Below are 17982 nucleotides of genomic sequence, written 5' to 3' on the forward strand. Positions count from 1 at the left end.
TAGACCGAGGGATAAGTAAAGTAAATGGAAATTCTAGTGCAAAGACAAGCGGGGGCAAACCTAATGAATTTAAACTTCCAGTTGAATTACTGGAGAACATGGTTTGTGGATATATGTTATGTGGCTTACACTAAGTTTATGTTTAAATTGTGTGACAGGCCAAGAACATTGTGTTACTTTGTTTAAAAATCTCCTGATATATATATATATATATATATATGTATGTATTTTATTGGTATCTTGTAGGCTTATCACCTGTTGCTGCTGGTCAAAGAAAAGAGAAAAACATGTTCTGCCAAGCTGCGTCACAAGCTGTCCCCAAGCTATCCTCTGAACCACCAAGCCTCCCAAAGGCAGCCTGCAGGAATTTCACAAGTTATCTTTGTACTCAAGGATAAAGAGAAGAAAACAATGCCATGTCAACAGGAGCTTGCCAAGGGCACTCTCTGCATAACAGAAGTCTGGTGTATAGGTCACACCTATATACATTTGTTTTAGTGCAACACTCTGCAACAGTAAATACAAAATGTTTTATTTTTAAATAATAAACTAATGCCACCTAAAAGTACAATAATTTGAAGTGCAACCACTGTGGTTATGATTTTTCAGGCTTTCAAACACGTCCACCAACCTTTGTGTGAGACACATTAGTAGTTACACATATAGGAACGAGACGGGATCGTCAGCAAAACCTACTAAACTTTTCGTCACCCTGATAGGTATTTAATAGTGCTGTGATGGTGATAATGAATATTTAAAAAACAAAACAAAAGAGATATTCTACATTAAGTCTAAATATTTTTACATCTTAGCGTCCTTCCTTTATTTACTTAGAAGTCAGGTTAAATTTACAGCAGCTTTATTTTTTGGTTCTATTATGTAACGTTAATTGTACAAAAGAAACACAGTGCACCCCAACCACCACACATAAAATAAATGAGAGATTCATGCAGATCAAGTGCTTAGTGTATAGTTCCTCTTGTTATGCAATATTTGCTATATGCTGGGATGTAGTTGGAAAATGAAACAATGCATAGTGAGTAGGGTTACACTAAGGGTATAGACCTAATTGTGAACGGTGGTGAGTGATGATAAAGTGACTTCACAGCTGTGACCTTGGCCTTGTCTTGATTGTCTTTAGACAACAGCTGCAGCTCCCTCTTGAAATGTATTTCACACCCCGTCACTTGACAGACTATTGTTGAACTTGAAATACTAAGATACTAGAGAACCCTAAAACTTACCTACTTTATTTATTTGGTAATGAGGCAGTCGATAATGCAGTGGCCAATGAAGTCAAACTGCTATTAAAATAAGTCTAATGATAGCTGCATTTTTACTGAGATGTCAAGAAAATAAAGAACGCATATTCAACTGCTGCTCAGGACCATGAGTTGTAATTAAAAAACAGCTTTTGTACCTTATAAACTTTAATGATGCCCCCAAGAGTGTGCAGTATAATCACAAACAGAGAATCTTTGAATAACTGAAGTAGATGACTGATAACATCAACTTAGTTTTTAAAGAATGACTTTAAATTGTTAATTATGTTCTAAAATGACTTTGTATAGTTTACAGGGACAGATGACGGTCGCCTGTCCCTGCTTCCCCACCTCCTGCCTTTCCCTTTTTTTAACTCGTGTCCAGTCTGGCCTATTAGTCTGTTGTTCACAAGGTGACAGCAACAAATAGCTCCACAGGCTCTACCCAATTTGGAGAATGAGTTTTGTGATGGACAACCTGGATGCCATTTCTATGATATTCATCCCCATATTTGGTTGACTTACAACCTTTATTAAAGGGAAGGCTGTCCAGTGTCAGCTACTGGACCCATCTTTTCACTGGACTGAGCTGACGGTCAAAGGTAAGAAAATGAAGGGTGCCACTAATGTAAGGTGTCCTATGCCCCGTTGACTGAAAATTTAAAGTATTGAATACGTTTTATTACTGAACTATATATAGTTTGTAAGAGGTTTGTCATGTTTTATGAGAAAACTGTTACTGTTTATTTGTCACACTTGATTGTCCAAAATAAATAATGGTGTATGACCTTTGGTATCCTTCTTTCTAATTACTATAAAAAGCACTTATCCTGATTTCCTGTGGAGTGAAAACCCCTCAGGTAACATTCCTAGCTATATTGTTTGAAAGTGTTTTACACAGTTTTACAGTGCAAATAAATTAATAAAAATGTTAAATAATTGATAAGTTATTAATGCATGTGTATATATGTCCTGATATGTCCTGATATGTTACTTGATAACTTGACACGCTTGAGCTTGCACTGAAAGAGGTTTAATGCAAACCCTGTATATTTCTCTACATTCATAATAATTCCTAGAAATACCAAACTTATCACGTGTGGTATGGAAATTATTGGGTGCAGAGCTACTTACACGCTGTACATTTTGTATCAAAGGCTAAAACATGGGTGACGCCGCCATGGCAGAGTTTGGGCCTGCAGCTTCTTTTCTGAGAAAGTCAGACAAGGAGCGTCTAGAAGCCCAAACTCGACCGTTCGACATGAAAAAAGAGTGCTTTGTTCCTGACCCTGAGGTTGAATATGTGAAAGCAACCATAAGTAGTCGTGATGGAGACAAAGTCACTGCTGAAACTGAATTTGGAAAGGTAAGTGTGATATTTCAGTTTAAATCAAATGTGAGCTAATGGAAATCCTGACAGCTGTGCACTTCTCTCTGCAGACCGTCACAGTGAAGGATTGTGATGTACACCCTCAGAACCCGCCAAAGTTTGATAAAATTGAAGACATGGCGATGTTCACCTTCCTCCATGAGCCGGCTGTGTTGTTTAACCTCAAAGAGCGTTATGCAGCATGGATGATTTACGTATGTTACTTGATTTGTAATTTTTTCTGCTCTGAAAATATATTTAACATAGAAACCAAATATTTGTTGTCTCTCTCGACATGTCAGACCTACTCTGGACTGTTCTGTGTGACTGTCAACCCCTACAAGTGGCTGCCAGTCTACAACCAGGAGGTGGTTGTTGCCTATAGAGGAAAGAAGAGGAGTGAAGCTCCTCCTCATATCTTCTCTATTTCTGACAATGCCTACCAGTACATGCTGTCAGGTATAAATCTCCTTTACCCTTCATCATCCAAAACGTCTGTGTAATGTCATGCCATTCTTTCACTGATATTATGATCATCTCTTGCTAACAGACAGAGAAAATCAGTCTATCCTGATCACGTAAGTCACGCTGATAACAAAACTATTGTCAGAAGTTACAAGTCATAAACCCTGAACTCAAACTTTCTGTCCTCTGCTCAGTGGAGAATCCGGAGCTGGAAAGACTGTCAACACCAAGCGTGTCATTCAGTACTTTGCCAGTATTGCGGCTGTCCCAACTGGGAAGAAAGATCCAGCAGCTGAAAAGAAGGTTTGGATTACATCTGCATTACTTAATGTCAAACAACAAAAAAATAATGTTGGGCAGCTTCTCCACTACTGTTAATAAGCCTAAGTGTAATATTTACTTGAAAAAATCAGGGCACTCTGGAGGATCAAATCATCCAGGCTAACCCTGCTTTGGAAGCCTTTGGTAATGCCAAGACCATCAGGAATGACAACTCATCCAGATTTGTAGGTATCCACAGAACGACATTTACAAACATAGCTGACTGAATAATATATTTTAAAAATATATAATTTTGCTCTCAGGGTAAATTCATCAGAATTCATTTTGACAACAGAGGAAAACTGGCCTCTGCTGACATTGAGACTTGTAAGTAAAACTCATATAAATGTGTGAAAGTAGCAAGTAGAAAGTAACACAAATAGTGTGTTTTTACACAGGAACAGTATGGAATAACACATACAGCACCTTATTCCTTAAACAGATCTTCTGGAAAAATCTCGTGTGACCTACCAGCTGAAAGCTGAGCGAGATTATCACATTTTCTACCAGATCTTGTCTCAGGCAAAGCCTGAACTTCTAGGTATATTTTCATTGACAAAGACAATATTCCTAAATGTACATGATATGATATATTTATAACTAACACGTTATCTATCCTCTTAGAAATGCTTCTCATCACCAACAACCCGTATGATTATGCCTTCATCTCTCAAGGAGAGACAACAGTGGCCTCCATCAATGATTCTGAAGAGCTTATGGCCACTGATGTGAGCAGAATCTGAAATCACTATAGATAAACATCAGCCAGTCACAAATTAAGGAAATACTCGATTTTTTTTTTATTTCACTTAGGATGCCTTTGATGTGCTGGGCTTCACTCAAGAAGAGAAGAACAGTATCTACAAGCTGACTGGTGCCATCATGCACTATGGTAACATGAAGTTTAAACAGAAGCAGAGAGAAGAGCAGGCTGAGGCTGATGGCACTGAGGGTAAGTAAGCTTTGTTATCTGAGAACAACTTTATCTGCATTGAGTGTCTCTGTTTCAGTAACTGTGTCACTGTATCAGTGTGTCAAAGCACACTAAAGAAAAAAAAACAACAATAAACATTCCGCATATTAAACCGGGCAAAAATATGTACTATGTATGTGGGTTTTGTTTGTTTTTTGTGTGTTTTTGCATGTTTATACAAAGAAAAGACATTTTTACACATTCTATCTTAGCTCTTTGATAGTACATAGTACTACTAATTACTAATTACTAATAACTTGAACATCCGTACATAGTATTTGCCTATATGCTTATTTTGCTATTTTATTTATTCTTTTTAGCCTTAAAGTAAGTTTATTTCGTATTTAGTTCTTTTTATTTCTTATCTTAATCTTTAGTTTAATTGTGTACTCTACTCGTGTAACGGGAACTCACAAAGTAAGAATTTCATTGCTCAGTGTAATGTTTGGTGTGCACATGACTATGACAATAACCTTCTTGAACCTTGAGTAATGTATGAATATGTAACTATTGTATTTGTTTTTATTTTCTCAGATGCTGACAAAGTAGCTTATCTTATGGGCCTGAACTCTGCTGACCTCATCAAAGGTCTCTGCCACCCAAGAGTCAAAGTAGGGAATGAGTGGGTCACCAAGGGACAGAATGTTGCCCAGGTAAAAGCCTTAAACCCTGCCAGGTAGTTTGGTTTAATAAAAATGTTAGGGTAAGTTTGAAATCATTACTTATTATTTTATAACATTATTTTCATTTTATTTTTTTAACTTTATTCTCTATTAGGTGTATTATGCTATTGGTGCACTGTCTAAGTCAGTGTATGAAAAGATGTTCCTGTGGATGGTGGTGAGAATCAACCAGTCCCTGGACACCAAGCAGCCTCGCCAGTACTTCATTGGTGTACTGGACATTGCTGGCTTTGAGATCTTTGATGTGAGTTTTGAAGGAGCCAGAAAACCACTAGAATCAGATCCACAATTGCCCGATTAATATGGTCTCATGGTCTCTGCTAACTATTTATACTATTACAGTTCAACACCTTTGAGCAGCTCTGCATCAACTTCACCAATGAGAAACTGCAACAGTTTTTCAACCACCACATGTTTGTGCTGGAGCAGGAAGAGTACAAGAAAGAGGGCATTGACTGGGTTTTCATTGATTTTGGTATGGACCTGCAGGCCTGCATTGACCTCATTGAAAAGGTAAAGTATATTTTTTTGGAAACTACTATTCCCTCCTTTTGCTTGGCTCGCCAAATACTTCTTCATTGTACATTCCTCAGCCCATGGGAATCATGTCCATCCTTGAAGAGGAGTGCATGTTTCCCAAAGCCAGTGATGCCACCTTTAAAGCTAAGCTTTATGACAACCACCTGGGAAAGTCCAACAACTTTCAGAAGCCCAGAGTTGTCAAAGGAAAACCAGAGGCCCATTTCTCCCTGGTTCACTATGCTGGAACTGTTGATTATAATATCAACAACTGGCTGGTGAAGAACAAGGATCCTCTAAATGAGACTGTTGTGACACTGTACCAGAAGTCTAACCTCAAGCTTTTAGCCTTGCTTTTTGCTGGGTATGCTGGAGCTGATTCAGGTATGTTGACCATGTTGCAAAAATATATGTTACAAATGATCATGTCTTGACACAAACAGCCTATTATATTCAGATAAACCTCCCTAATCTTCACAAAATGTCATTTTTCTTTAGCTCAGGAATCTGGTGGGAAAGGTGGCAAAGAAAAAAAGAAGAAAGGTTCATCCTTCCAAACTGTATCAGCTTTGCATAGGGTAAGATATCTCACTTTTCATTTTCATCTCCAAAAATAAGTTAAAGAAGTACTACATTATTTCTTAAAAATAAAAACTTGCAGGAGAACCTGAACAAGCTCATGACCAACTTGAGGTCCACTCACCCTCACTTTGTACGCTGCATCATCCCCAATGAGACCAAGACTCCTGGGGCCATGGAGAATCCTCTGGTGATGCACCAGCTGCGCTGTAACGGTGTGCTGGAAGGCATCAGAATCTGCAGAAAGGGCTTCCCCAACAGGATCCTTTATGGAGATTTCAAGCAGAGGTATGCGTAAGACCAACAAAACATTTAAGATTGTAAATATAAACAAATCATTGTCTTGATTGTCTTAACAGATACCGCATTCTGAACCCTAATGCCATTCCTGAGGGACAGTTTATTGACAACAAGAAGGCAGCTGAGAAACTGTTGGGCTCCTTGGATATAGATCACACCCAATACAAACTGGGACACACCAAGGTCAGTATTTTGTTTCAAAAAGATATGCACTTTGCAAATCAGAACCCACATTCCAATCGAATCTCTCCCTGTATCAAGGTGTTCTTTAAAGCTGGACTGTTGGGTCAGCTAGAAGAGATGCGAGATGACAGATTAGCACTAATCATCACTGGCATCCAATCCCGGTCACGTGGCCTTTTGGCAAGGATTGAATTCCAGAAGATTGTTGAGCGCAGGTAACTGCGTAGAATACAATCAAACTCTGATAGCTAAGTTAGATTTAGTCCTATAACTCAGTGCCATGGCATATTTTCCTTGAGGAACCTAACAATCTGTGCAGCATCAGAAAATTACTTCCTCAGACTATTGTTTTGGATAGGAACACTACAACAAAAAGTTTTCTCAATCTTGAGTAGCCAAATAAATCAAATAACCATGAGGGTAGTATGCATATGTACTGTATACGAATGTATACCTATATATATATCCTACATACACAAATATAATGTATGTCATTCAAGTAAATATTGCACAAGTATCATTGGCAGTGTAACTTAAATTAGAATTAGTCAGCTCAGATGAAAACAAACATTAAAACATTTTTCTATCTACAGTAGAACATTATAATCGAGTGTTTATAATCTGATGTTCACAGAGATGCACTTCTGGTAATCCAGTGGAACATCCGTGCCTTCATGGGGGTCAAGAATTGGCCTTGGATGAAGATGTACTTCAAGATAAAACCTCTGCTGAAGTCAGCAGAAACTGAAAAGGAAATGGCCAACATGAAGGAAGAATTCCTGAAACTCAAAGAGGCTTATGCAAAATCTGAAGCTCGTAGAAAAGAACTAGAGGAGAAAATGGTCACTCTTCTCCAAGAGAAGAATGACCTGCAGCTCCAAGTTCAAGCTGTATGTTTCTTACACAATTACAATAATATCAACATTTACAGTGTATTTGCCCTGAGCATGTCTGCATACATATATGTGCTTTTGATGTTCAATGACAGGAACAAGATAATCTCTGTGATGCTGAGGAAAGATGTGAGGGGCTGATCAAGAGCAAGATTCAGCTGGAGGCCAAAATCAAAGAGCAGACAGAAAGACTGGAGGATGAAGAGGAGATGAATGCTGAACTGACTGCTAAGAAGAGGAAGCTGGAGGATGAGTGCTCTGAGCTGAAGAAGGACATTGATGACTTAGAGTTAACTCTGGCTAAAGTGGAGAAAGAGAAGCATGCCACTGAGAACAAGGTATGACAAACACCTATAAGTGTTGCATGAACTCTGTTCAAAATTCAAATTGACACATTCTGTTCTGGTCATAGGTAAAGAACCTGACTGAGGAGATGGCTGCTTTGGATGAAATCATTGCCAAGTTGACCAAGGAAAAGAAAGCCTTACAGGAAGCTCATCAGCAAACACTGGATGACCTGCAGAGTGAAGAAGACAAAGTCAACACTCTGACCAAGGCCAAGACTAAGCTGGAACAGCAAGTGGATGATGTAAGGCTTTGAAGAAATAAGTAGACTTAAAGTAAAGAATTGAGAACCCTAATGAGTTATTTATTGCTGCTCACAGCTTGAAGGGTCACTGGAGCAAGAAAAGAAAGTACGAATGGACCTTGAGAGAGCAAAGAGGAAGCTAGAAGGAGACCTTAAGTTAGCTCAAGAAAGTATCATGGATCTGGAAAATGACAAGCAGCAACTCGAAGAGAAGCTGAAAAAGTAATATGACAAGTACCTTTTTACCAGTGCAAATATATTTTAAACTAGCCAGCAGCTTGTATGATTAATGCTCTTTATCCACAGGAAAGATTTTGAAATCAGTCAACTGAATGGAAAGATAGAAGATGAACAGGCAATGAGCGCCCAGCTCCAGAAGAAACTGAAGGAGCTGCAGGTAATCTTACATAAGATGAAGAGGAACAATAACTTGTGTGGGGATGTGATTTTCAGCTAACTTTGATTTTGGTCTAGGCCCGCATTGAGGAGCTGGAAGAAGAGCTTGAAGCAGAGAGAGCTGCCCGAGCCAAGGTGGAGAAGCAGAGAGCAGACCTGTCCAGAGAGCTGGAGGAGATCAGTGAGAGGCTGGAGGAGGCTGGAGGAGCCACAGCTGCCCAGATTGAGATGAACAAGAAGAGGGAGGCTGAGTTCCAGAAACTCCGCAGAGACCTTGAAGAGGCCACTCTGCAGCATGAAGCCACTGCTGCCACACTCAGGAAGAAACAAGCTGACAGTGTTGCTGACCTGGGAGAGCAGATAGACAATCTGCAGAGAGTCAAGCAGAAACTGGAGAAGGAGAAGAGTGAGCTCAGACTGGAGCTGGATGATGTGGTCTCCAACATGGAGCAGATTGTTAAGTCCAAGGTAACTTTTTCTACTGACAGGTTGATGAACATTTTACCTAATTATGGCAGTGTATATGTCATGCTATTCATGTGTGTCCAGAACAACTTGGAGAAATTGTGCAGATCTCTGGAAGACCAGATGAATGAATATAAAACAAAGTCAGAAGAGGGACAGCGTACCATCAATGACTTCACCATGCAGAAAGCAAAGCTTCAAACTGAGAATGGTATGCCTTGAACTTATTTCAGCATCATATTCCATTCATGAAAAAGTACAAAAATAAACTAAAAGTTTAAATCTAAATAAATTAGGTGAACTTGCAAGGCAGCTTGAGGAGAAGGACTCCCTGGTATCTCAACTCACCAGAGGAAAACAGTCCTACACTCAACAAATTGAAGACCTTAAAAGACAACTAGAGGAAGAAGTCAAGGTAACAAATATGCTTCCTCCAGCATTCTCTACATTTGAAGTAAACCATAGTGTATTTGACCCCTTCCAGTGGTTTGTTTGGGGTTGGAACATATCAATCATCTTTGGGTGCAGACCAAAACACCTAAGTTGAGATGATTGTGGAAAGGTCCCATACCATTTCCGGAGGAGTTTGTTTGAGGTTGGAACATGAACCAACTTCAAATTGATCTGATGACCTACTAAATACTGGAAGATTCGACCAAACAGATTCTGGAAGCACTAGGACATTGTCCTAGAATTAGAGCAACATAAAAGCTGAATGTTTCTTTTGAAAAGTGTACAACCACCAAGCCAGAAAAAAGCTAGTATTTCTTGCTCTGACTACTGATAAGCCTGGCAAGAAGTGTTTACAAACCTATGTAATTTTCTGTTAGGCCAAGAATGCATTAGCCCATGCAGTGCAGTCTGCTCGTCATGACTGTGACCTGCTCAGAGAGCAGTATGAGGAGGAGCAGGAGGCCAAGGGTGAACTGCAGCGCAGCATGTCCAAGGCCAACTCTGAGGTAGCTCAGTGGAGAACCAAGTACGAAACTGATGCTATCCAGAGGACTGAGGAACTGGAAGAGGCAAAGTGGGTAAAAAACATTTTGAACCTAAACATTTCATAAACATTTAAAGGAAACTAACCATGAATAAATTTCTTTCACAATTCAGAAAGAAGCTGGCTCAGCGTCTACAGGAGGCTGAGGAGGCTGTTGAAGCAGTAAATGCTAAATGTTCCTCTCTGGAGAAGACCAAACACAGACTGCAGAATGAGATTGAAGATCTCATGGTGGATGTAGAAAGGTCAAATGCTGCCGCTGCTGCTCTGGACAAGAAGCAAAGAAACTTTGATAAGGTAGAATGTGAAAAAATAAACAGCACCTTTTCTCTTTAAGATGAAGAATTGGAGTAAAATACTAAGTTACAAATTTCAGGTCTTGGCAGAATGGAAGCAGAAATATGAGGAGTCTCAGACTGAGCTGGAGAGTGCTCAGAAAGAAGCTAGGTCTCTGAGCACTGAGCTCTTCAAACTGAAAAACTCCTATGAGGAATCGCTTGAACATCTGGAGACCATGAAGAGAGAGAATAAGAATCTGCAAGGTAAGGGTAACAACAATGTACACCACAACTGCAGCATCTGGAAGAATTACTAATGTTTAATAAATTTTTCTTCTCAGAGGAAATTTCAGACCTCACTGAACAAATTGGTGAGAGTGGAAAGAATATTCATGAACTTGAGAAGATTCGAAAACAGTTGGAACAAGAGAAGTCTGAGATACAGACAGCTCTGGAGGAAGCAGAGGTAAGAAAGGAATCCTCAAAAGGTGACTGAACCTGAAAGGTTTTTCACTGGTAGTAGTTGTACAGTATTTTAATGTTAATGTTTTAATTTATGACAGGCCTCTCTGGAGCATGAGGAAGGGAAGATTCTCCGTGTCCAGCTTGAGTTCAACCAAGTTAAGGCAGACATCGAGCGCAAGCTTGCAGAGAAAGATGAAGAGATGGAGCAAGCAAAGAGAAACCAACAGCGGATTGTGGACACTCTTCAGAGCTCTCTTGAGGCTGAGACTCGTAGCAGGAATGAGGCCCTCCGCTTGAAGAAGAAGATGGAAGGAGACCTCAATGAGATGGAGATCCAGCTCAACCAGGCAAACAGACAGGCAGCTGAGGCCCAGAAACAGCTCAAGTCTGTCCATGCCCATCTGAAGGTCTGAAGGATCTGCAAAAATAATTATTTTTATGCTCGTTATGCTATAATACACACATTTAAATGAAATTGTTTGGGTTTTCATTTTCAAGGATGCGCAACTTCAACTGGACGACTCTATGAGAGCCAATGATGATATGAAGGAAAACATTGCTATTGTTGAGAGACGCAACAACCTGCTTCAGGCTGAACTGGAGGAGCTGAGGGCTGCTGTGGAGCAAACTGAGAGAAGCCGCAAACTTGCTGAGCAAGAGCTGCTGGATGTTAGTGAGAGGGTGCAGCTACTGCACTCACAGGTAAGAGATGTTCATCTAAATACCATGTCAGAAGTTGCTTGTTTCAACACAGGAAATATGATACTATTTACATAAAAAACAGAACACCAGCCTGATAAACCAGAAGAAGAAGCTGGAGGCCGATACATCCCAGCTTCAAACTGAAGTAGAGGATGCAGTGCAGGAATGCAGAAATGCTGAAGAGAAGGCCAAGAAGGCCATTACTGATGCTGCCATGATGGCAGAGGAGCTGAAGAAGGAGCAGGACACCAGCGCCCACCTGGAGCGTATGAAGAAGAACATGGAGCAAACCATCAAGGACCTGCAGCACCGTCTGGATGAAGCTGAACAGATCGCCATGAAGGGAGGCAAGAAGCAGGTGCAGAAGCTCGAGGCCAGGGTGAGTACAAGTTGTCTCTTTGACTCATGCAACCTGTTAAAAGATGAAATGCAGTATCTGCTCTATGTAAAATAGAGAGATGCTGGCTGAATTTTCTCTTTGAATCCTGCAGGTCCGGGAACTTGAAAATGAAGTGGAAAATGAACAGAGAAAGGCCAGCGATGCTGTAAAGGGAGTGAGAAAGTATGAAAGACGTATCAAGGAGCTCACTTACCAGGTAATGATTAATCAATTAATCTCTATATACTTAATATATATAAAATTTTAGACAAAATCTTTGTACCCTATGTCGTTGTACTATCCAGACTGAGGAAGACCGTAAAAATTTGGCACGTCTCCAAGATCTGGTGGACAAGCTGCAGCTGAAGGTCAAATCCTACAAGAAGTCCGCAGAGGAAGCTGTAAGTACTGTTAATTAATACAGCCCATATCTGACCACTAAAAATTAGCTTCATCTCAGCAAACAATGTGGTGTTTCTGTCCTTTAGGAGGAACAGGCAAACAGCAATCTTACCAAGTTCCGCAAGATTCAGCATGAGCTTGATGAAGCTGAGGAGAGAGCTGACATTGCTGAGTCTCAGGTCAACAAGCTGCGTGCCAAGAGCCGTGATGTGGGGTCAAAGGTTAGCCATCGTTTTTTACAGTTACAATGAATCTTGTAGAAATGCTGCTCACACCTGGCTGATGTATTATGTTTAAACTGTATAAAATAATGTTCAAGTTAGAAACTATAACAATAAAATTTAGCTATCCCTTTCATTATTTACTGATTTCCCCCCTTTATTTCAGAAAGGACATGATGAAGAGTGAAGCACATGAAATGAAATCGTGTTACTGAGGCAACTGATGTCATATACTCATGGTGTCTCCCTATGCATGTTGTTTTTTTTTCAGTAGAATAAAAATGAAATCTGCATTTCAAACTGACTGACTGTCCTTTGTAGCTTCACTACTTTTGAGCAGAAAACGGGATAACAATAAAACTAAAGAGAACAGGCTTGTCTATTAGATTTTTTTAAACTGTAGTACACCTTATATAAAATACAATATGCCACACTAGTACATTACAGCACAAATTTCCATTTAATTTCACTAATCATTTCTAGACAAAAATGATATTTGTATGAGGAAATAATTATCATATTTATCCATTCTTATAGACACATTAAGTAGACTTATAATAAAGTCCATAATTTGACTGTGTTATGTGTTCCATGTACTGTACAAAGCTTTCTGTACATCTTTTCAAAAATCTCCCAGTAACTCACCTGGTGTGATGGAAGGCGGTTTATTCCTCTGATCCGTATTGCACCACAAAATAAGCCTGTGATTTTAAGGGAAAAAAAACATCATTGCACATTTGTTTCTATAAAATATTCTATGAATATGAATCAAATAACGGCACCAAAATGAAATACAAGATACAACAAATAATAATAATAATGTGTGTCCTTGGGCACTTCACCCGCATAGCCTCCAGTGTACTCACTGGTGTATGGCGCTCTTTGCTGGGCTGCCTAAAGCAATTTCCCCATTGTGGGACTAATTTAATGTATAAATGACAATTGGTTATGTCATTGCACATATTTTTGAGAGTATGAGATGAATTATTATTTTGAATTCATGCTAACAGACGTTGCTAACTAATGATATTAAAGGTTAGCTTAGCAATAGCTAGGACAAAATAGAGCAAAAATTCGTAGCATTATAGGTTTGTTGTAGAAGGACTAAGCCCTGCTACAACCGTGAGTTTTTTTACTTACTCAATATTGGAACAAATATAATATGGGGAAAAAAAACTATTATGGTACAATAATCTTCTTTTGTATTAGCCACAGACGCGGGAAACTCCGTATCTGCTAGTTTCCCACAATGCAACGCTTTAGGCACTATATTATGGGATACAGCATGGGTGACGCTAGCCCTCTTTTAGGGGTGCTTCAGCTTCATCCCAAAAATTTTGTTCAACAAAGTTGTTGTTTTACAAACACACTCAAATATTTTACAATTAATGTCCAAGACATAGTAAGTAGAGGTTGTGGGTTAAACATTATATTTTAAGAACAAAAACGAATAACCCCCCCCCCCGCCCCCGCCCACCCGAAAATGGTACGATCCTATTCTGGCACGCACACCCGGAACCTGCTCTAAGCAGTGAGAGCCTGTTAAACTGTGGATCAGGAAGTAGTTCAATGAAAGTCACACTTATCCATCATTACTAACACGGTATAATTATTACCAGTCTTCATTTTGCTGCACCAAACTCACATATAACTTTTAATATTGTTAAGCAGGAGCTAGCTAAGTTAGCTATAGCTGGCATTTTTCATGCAGTAGTATAACATCAAACAACAACATATTCTTAACAAAAAACTTATTGTCAACCAACCAAGTGTGCACTAAATAGAAGCCAGAGAATAGATGATGATAACTCAGTGTTACTCTGTGTGTGTGTGTGTGTGTGTAGCCCACCAAGATGGACGTTTGAGAGTTTTTTTTGTGACCTCCATCTCCACAGTTGTTGTAGATGTTATGTATATAAACAGTATGACAGAGTACAAATACTATATATATATATATATATATATATATATATATACATACTGAGTTGAGCTTTTTAATCTAATCAATACTGCATACCACATTTAATTCCATCCAAGCAAAAGCCTGATATTTGTTAGTTGCAGTAACATCTGGCTTAACAGCAGACATACATACGTTGTCTTTCATCTATATGTTCTCACTTTGCCTGTTCAAAAAAAAACCAGCTTAGTCACATTGCAACAACTCTAACTGTACCTACTGTAATTAGATTTAATCAAAAATAAATTAGGGAAATCATGCGTGTGAGATAGAATTTACACCCTGAAGTTAAGTCAGCATTTTACAGAATTCAGTCAACCCTACCTTCTGCCATCTTTCATCTTTCTCTGCATATTATAAAGTCTTCATCAGTCCTCAAACTATATGGGCTCTGCAGACCTGACAGCAAATGCACCAACCACTACAGCTACTTGACTGTCTGAATGGAGCCAAGGAGAATGGACAAGACAAGAGAAGGACATATGGAGGCAGGGACTGCTACTCAACACCTCCTCAAGTGACCTTCAGTAAATAACAAGCATTCTAACAATAGCCTCATCTGAAACTCATGTTGGCTCAGATTTCAAACTTAAGGGAGACAAGGTCCTTCACACCTTCTCCTCTGTATAGATGTGATTGCCGAAGTCAGAGGTACAAGGGTTGTGAACAGCTGGGAATGGGACCTTTGACAGAGTACTCGGTGTTCGACAAGAGCCTGTAATAGGTTAGAGCTAAGTAAAGGAGTTTGGATGTTTGGTATGAAGGCCCCATTGTGTATACATCCACATTATAGAGGACAATCAAAAGGACACCCTGTTGGTGCCTCAGTTAAACACAGTTCACTGATGAAGTATGAGTGTACCAACGTCAGCTCAGTCTCTCTCATTGGTGGATCATCCCTCTGACCTGACTGTCCAAAACGTTAAGGCAAAATCAACGTTTCTTCTCATAAGAGGTCATTGAATGCAACATTTGACCTGCATTATGTAGAACAGCACCCCATGGTTGTGTCCTATTGTTTGTGGCTCATTATTATTTCTGTAATAAAATCTAGTAATAACAAATGGTGTGCAGTTAATCTGCAGTTTTGTTAATACTCCCTATGGTATACAAACATATATACATATAAAACTGTTAAATGTTATGTTAAATGTTACATTCATTTTAAGTACACAAAGTATGTTTACACATATGCCCTACACCCTAAAATATGACAGCATACTGCACTGTGTAGTGTTCATAGTCATTCAGTAAATATTAGGGCGTATCATGAAAGGTTCGGCTGTTTTGTTGTCATTTTGTCGTCATTGTTGTTTTGTTTTAATAAATAACAGGATTATAACTCTGATCTCTGCTGATCCATCTTGAATTATCTGTTATTTAGAGTGTCAATTAAAATAAATATATACATATACTGTCAAATTGTTGATGAAGATTCTCAGTCATCCAGGTCATCATACGTAGAGAAGATTGAAGCAAGGCGTCTGGACTTGTAGAGTTTTCTAGAAGACGTTTCGCTGCTCATCCAAGCAGCTTCATCAGTTCTAACTGTTTGGTGGGGAAACATGGTTTATATGTGGTTACAGACCTATGTGGGTGGGTCTGGGTAAAACTTAAAAAAAAACTTAAAAACAATAGCACTAAATGTTTCCATACTTACCTGTGATGTTCTGGCTGACACACCTGGCCCAGTCAGCCTGGGGGGGTGACCCTTTAATAAAAGTGAATTAGCGCAGATTTTTCAGCTGTTCTCAGGATCTAAACCAAGTCAATTTCATGTGATGCAACATGAACGAGCCTTTGCAGTAGAAATAGTACAACAAACTTATTGACTAAGGATGCAATGCCTCTTGTATGAGAAATGCAGCATGATGAAGAAACAGTGTTCATATGTAGTACAGCTGTTATCCAGCAACGAAAACCTGTTTTGATGGCGTACTTGCTCCAGGGACCAGCACCCTGCAGATACTGGAAGGCCAGGTGAGCAGTCTGCAAGGATGCAATAAGAAAACCAGGAGGTCTTCCCTCATGTTTGACTCATCCAGCTACACCCGCTCACCTTGTTTTTCTAGCAATGCTGCAGTGCAGTAATGTTTGCAGTGGGGAATTTATTTACAATGATAGTACAGCACATAATGATAAGTGCTTTTAGCATCTCAGGGCTGTTTGACAGAATCTATGGCAACCCTACAGTAAATAGTTGGTTGTGTGCCACTTAATAATCACCTGTTGCTGCTTCTCTACATGTAGAATTGCTTTGTTGGCCTGCTGTGCGTCAGAGGCTGTCCCCAAGCTGTCCAGTATATCATCAATGTCATGATGCCAGCAGCCAGCAGGAATTTCACAGGTTATCTTTGTGCCCAAGGATGCAGCACCATGCCAGAAGACAAAAGGACAAGGGTAGAAACAACAAGACATCAAGAACTGTACCACCCCTATTAAACACACAGTGGCGTACTGCTGACTGCTCTGTGTGGCTATTAGTATAATAAATGTTTAGTCCTAGCCTCTGCAAGCTCCTTTTAAGCAATAAAAGAAAGTTATAATCACTCACAACCTCTATTCAGGGACATGAGAAGGTGATCATGGCTATAATGGCTGCATTACAAGGTGTTTGTCTTTCACTGAAATGACCCTGCAGCAATGTAAACCCTCAGCATTAACATAAATTAGGCTGTTTTCAGGACAATATATCATTGAAAGAATTAGAAAATCCAACAAAGATGTTGAGGAAAAGTCCTTTAGCATCACAAATGGCTTGGATGGACTGGAACTGCAGCCGAGAAGGAGGAGGAAATGAGGAAATGAATAGATCCAATCATGGGGAAAAAACTAAAAAAGACACAAAAGCTCCACATGGAGGAAGATCACATCATTGTGACCTTAACACAGGCAGGAGATGATCAAGACCAAAGCTGTTTGTTTAAGGGAAAAACCAGGCACTGATAGAAGTGTGTCAAACAAACCAGCAATTATTCAAAATTCAGCTACATTAGACTGCGTGTGTGTGAAGAAATGACCCAGCAGTGACACTCTGTGATCTTTTTTTTGCTCATCATTTTATTTCATGATTAATATTCACATCACTAGTTAACAATTAATCACAATAAACATCTCTTTCATACCAAATATTCAGAACTGAAGGGGGGGGTGAGCTCTACCTAAAAGGACGAATGCCTCTAACAACCAGCAGTTTGTTTGTTGTCTTCTGCATGCTCGTTTTGCTACGGTGTTGTGCCCTACAGATCAATACAGCACACGCTACAGCGGGGTCGCTCCGCAGCACTGAGGAGGAGCTGCTTTTGTAATCAGAACGTTGCTAAATAAGGACATTCAAACAGCTGCAGCGTTGGTTAACGTGCTGCTTCTCAGCGCTGTGCAGCGTCTGTAGGTGGGAGACACAGCTAAAGGGGGCTCCAGGTGCATATCTACCAACACTCGCTTTTTTTATTCAGGTGGAATTTGATCCAAAAGAAGTGCAAACTGATCCAAAAAAGTTCCGTTATTTATTGTCGCTGAGAAGATAATTTGGTCCAAGACTTGCCTCAGTACAGTCCTGTGTTGGTAGGTATGTCCAGGTG

At 39.6% G+C, this 17982-nt stretch overlaps 1 protein-coding gene and 1 long non-coding RNA gene across 3 annotated transcripts in view; one reads left to right on the forward strand and one right to left on the reverse strand.

Moving 5' to 3' along the window:
• Positions 1-14864, reverse strand: part of LOC114449360 (uncharacterized) — a 62162-nt gene extending 47298 nt beyond the window's left edge. The window contains exons 1-4 of one of the 2 annotated variants that reach the window (XR_003671986.1): positions 14726-14864; positions 14537-14567; positions 13087-13142; positions 6296-6436 (exon numbers count right to left, since the gene is read on the reverse strand). This is a non-coding gene — a long non-coding RNA (uncharacterized LOC114449360). The remainder of the gene's footprint in view (positions 1-6295; positions 6437-13086; positions 13143-14536; positions 14568-14725) is intronic. The other variant, XR_003671985.1, reaches the window with a different exon arrangement.
• Positions 1659-12628, forward strand: LOC114449353 (myosin-7-like). Its single transcript, XM_028426946.1, has 39 exons — positions 1659-1864; positions 2085-2122; positions 2420-2628; positions 2703-2846; positions 2934-3090; positions 3182-3209; positions 3291-3399; positions 3510-3602; positions 3681-3744; positions 3860-3958; positions 4042-4145; positions 4231-4369; positions 4925-5043; positions 5168-5317; positions 5416-5586; positions 5667-5976; positions 6091-6170; positions 6254-6459; positions 6531-6654; positions 6733-6869; positions 7289-7544; positions 7643-7885; positions 7960-8136; positions 8213-8358; positions 8443-8533; positions 8611-9000; positions 9082-9208; positions 9294-9412; positions 9828-10024; positions 10108-10291; positions 10371-10536; positions 10614-10738; positions 10836-11144; positions 11236-11439; positions 11522-11818; positions 11931-12035; positions 12124-12219; positions 12307-12441; positions 12608-12628. The coding sequence occupies exons 3-39, from the start codon at positions 2428-2430 to the stop codon at positions 12626-12628; spliced, it is 5823 nt and encodes a 1940-aa protein (XP_028282747.1). The 5' UTR covers positions 1659-1864; positions 2085-2122; positions 2420-2427.
• Positions 14865-17982: the final 3118 nt, after the last annotated feature.

The sequence above is a fragment of the Parambassis ranga genome, chromosome 17 (assembly GCF_900634625.1).
Source record: "Parambassis ranga chromosome 17, fParRan2.1, whole genome shotgun sequence".
Taxonomy (NCBI): Eukaryota; Metazoa; Chordata; class Actinopteri; family Ambassidae; genus Parambassis; species Parambassis ranga.